This window comes from Sinocyclocheilus grahami, unplaced genomic scaffold (assembly GCF_001515645.1).
Source record: "Sinocyclocheilus grahami isolate Dianchi unplaced genomic scaffold, SAMN03320097.WGS_v1.1 scaffold1742.1, whole genome shotgun sequence".
Classification (NCBI taxonomy): domain Eukaryota; kingdom Metazoa; phylum Chordata; class Actinopteri; order Cypriniformes; family Cyprinidae; genus Sinocyclocheilus; species Sinocyclocheilus grahami.
Genome location: NW_015506921.1, coordinates 262,269 through 265,040, shown reverse-complemented (window position 1 = coordinate 265,040; position 2,772 = coordinate 262,269). Strand labels below are relative to the sequence as shown.

The following is a 2,772-nucleotide window of genomic DNA, read 5'->3' as shown; positions in this document are numbered from 1 at the left end:
CCTTCGGGGTTTTAAATAGATGGCCCACTTCCGTGGCCTGGGCAATCTTCAGCCTTATCTGAGAGAACTGCTATTCGAGGATAGCTGTGTCCAGCCCTCTAGTGCTGTGGCTACTGCTTACATCAGGCTTGATCTCGGACTATGATGTTTGTGTTCACTCTTTAGCGAATTATTTACCTCCTTAATATAGCCTTCAGCCATTGTTTTTGGCAGGACGGGCTAGCTGTGTTCTACTGCAATTGTGGTGAGCCCTCTCATGGAGTGGGCCCTTTTCCTAGCTATGTGCTAGCTCAGTGATCGCTCCCTGCTTAGGGTTTAAAGTAACGGTCTCTTGAGCCCTTACCTAGACAGTACTGTCTCCCCTCTTTGGGTCGTAAGTAGACAGCCCACTCTTTGTGGTCTGGATAGTTTCAGTCCGTCCCCCTTCTGGTAGCCCTTCCAAGGTACATAGCTATCTGAGGATATCTGTGTGCTAGTTCAGTGACTGCTCCCCTTCTTAGGGTCTTTAAGTAGCGGTCTCTTTGAGCCCTTGCCTAGACAGTGCTATCTCCCCTGCTAGGGTAGTAAGTAGATAGCTCACTCTCTGTGGTCTGAGCAGCTCTGCAGGAAGGCTATCTTGGCTATGTTATTCTGGTCCACAAGCCTTCATAAGACTTTAGGGACATAGCTATTTGCAGATAGCTGTGTTCTAGCTCGGCAGCTACTCTCTTTACCTGGGATTTAAGTATCATCTCTTGAGCTCCTCTAGAGGCTCTCTAGTTAACCTCTTCAGTGGTCTTGTGTATCCAGGCTAGTTCTGCTCACTATTTGAGGATAGCTGTGCTCTTAACTTGGTTGGGATGTTCCACTTGATCTATTCGGGTTCCCCCGTTTCTGCCAAGTTGCGTGAGCGACCCGTGGTGTCAGTGGCATGGCCCCTTTCTGAGGAAAGGTTTTGTTTTATGTCTGTCGCTTCCTTGGTGCTCTCCCACCAGGTGGAGAGGCAAACGCCTCGGCACGGCGTGGTTGGAGTTCATTTCCCGATGTGCCCCCTAGGATTCCGCAGCATTGAGTTCCCTAGAAGGGGAATGTCTTGGGTTAAGCATGTAGCGAGAACGAGACGCTGCGCCCCCTAGCCATGCCTTCGGCCTGCCTGTCTGCATCTCCTTCAGACAGCTAAAGTGGATGATGTATTCAGCAGGTGCCCTTTTATACTTCCGGGCATCCCGCCTATGACGTCATGGGCCAAGTGGACCAATAGATTGGCGTTGTTTCACACGTGCTTCAGACACCGGTCATGCAGGCTGCATTCCCCAATGTGCCCCCTAGGGGGCGGAGAGTCTCGTTCCCTTTCGGGGAACCTTGGCTGCATGCGTAACCCGAGACGTTTTCTGCTGGCTGATCGGTAGGGTGCTATTAGGTCAGGACTCTCTCACTGCTTATGCTACTGACTGCAAGCTTGCATTTATTCTTGAAGGCAACATGCGCATCTCAAAATTCAGTCAACAACGGATGGACAGAACCTTGTCCCAACATTTTACTTTTCTTTTTTAATAATCCATTACACTTGGATGCAATTCATAACACAAAGAAAATATATATTGATACGTTCTTTTCAATGCAACTTTAAAAGTGAACAGCTGTTAAATGTTCATTTTGCGTTTGCTTTTAGATTTCTAAAATCTACAAAATAATTTAGATTTCATGGGGCGTCCAACACTTGTCCAGTAATTAAGGGACATTTAATTAGTATTAGTATTATGCATTAGAAATTAGCATTGTGGGCTTCTGTAGTGCTAACATTTTGTAGTGAAAAAAGATTCATAATCTGTAACCAGATAATAACCCAAAAATAAAATAAATCAGTAAATAAAAATTCCTGACAGCATCTACTTCCAATTTCAATGAAATACACCATAATCATTGTCGGTTAGAAAACTCAGTAATACTGAACTGATTTAAGCTGAACCATGACATTATTGTCTCATAAAGCTGCCTTGACTTGATCGCACTGAGGAACTTTTCTTTTACCTCCATTTTCTGGATGAGGTCGGTGAGGTTCGCGGCCACCTTGCGTGTGTTATCCACCACTTTCCAGTAGTTTATGTTGGTGGCCCCACGGTTCCAGTCCACCACGATCACGTTCATGTCGCGGCGCTGCAGGAGGAGCTGCACGAACTGAGTGAGCCAGACGGGAGGCGAGCCGGTGGGCCGGTAGCCGTGGATGAGGAAGGTGCTCGGGGAGCTGAGGTTGAAGCGAGGGCTGCTGAAGGGCTCTCGATGGGACAGCAGCTGAGCGCAGGACGCATTGACCCGAGTGTAGAGCAGGAGCCTCACATTCAGAGACGTCCCAGACAGAGTATGCTTCAGATCCAGGTCTGTCATCTCCTCACACTCCTGAGCTGCAGGGAGAACGCAAACAGTGTTTCTCATGCAGCGCAAGTCTTCTGTTGCTTGCACACCTCCATCACAGCTTTATCTGAGCCATACGACGCTCCTGCAGGTACATTTAAGACTTTCTAAAGTCCTTCTTAAGGCCAAGTAAGGAAAAGTTAAGAAGTAAATTGAAGGGAACACAAGTTTTAGTAAATTTGTTGTTTTTAAATATTTTTAAAATGCCTATAGTTTTAAATAATATTTACTTATACATTTTAGTTGATTTACTTTGTTATTTTAGTAATTCAAGTTAAACTAAACGAAAGTGAGAATTTATATATTTATATATATATATATATATATATATATATATATATATATATATAGTCGTGGCCATAATTATTGACACACTTTGTA

At 45.1% G+C, this 2,772-nt stretch overlaps 1 protein-coding gene across 1 annotated transcript in view; it reads right to left on the bottom strand.

Moving 5' to 3' along the window:
* LOC107572383 (T-complex protein 1 subunit zeta-like) overlaps positions 1-2,772 on the bottom strand; it is a 41,684-nt gene that overhangs the window by 7,480 nt on the left and 31,432 nt on the right. Inside the window, exon 12 of the mRNA XM_016258820.1 lies at positions 1,992-2,381. Coding sequence (XP_016114306.1) covers positions 1,992-2,381 — 390 coding nt within the window. The remainder of the gene's footprint in view (positions 1-1,991; positions 2,382-2,772) is intronic.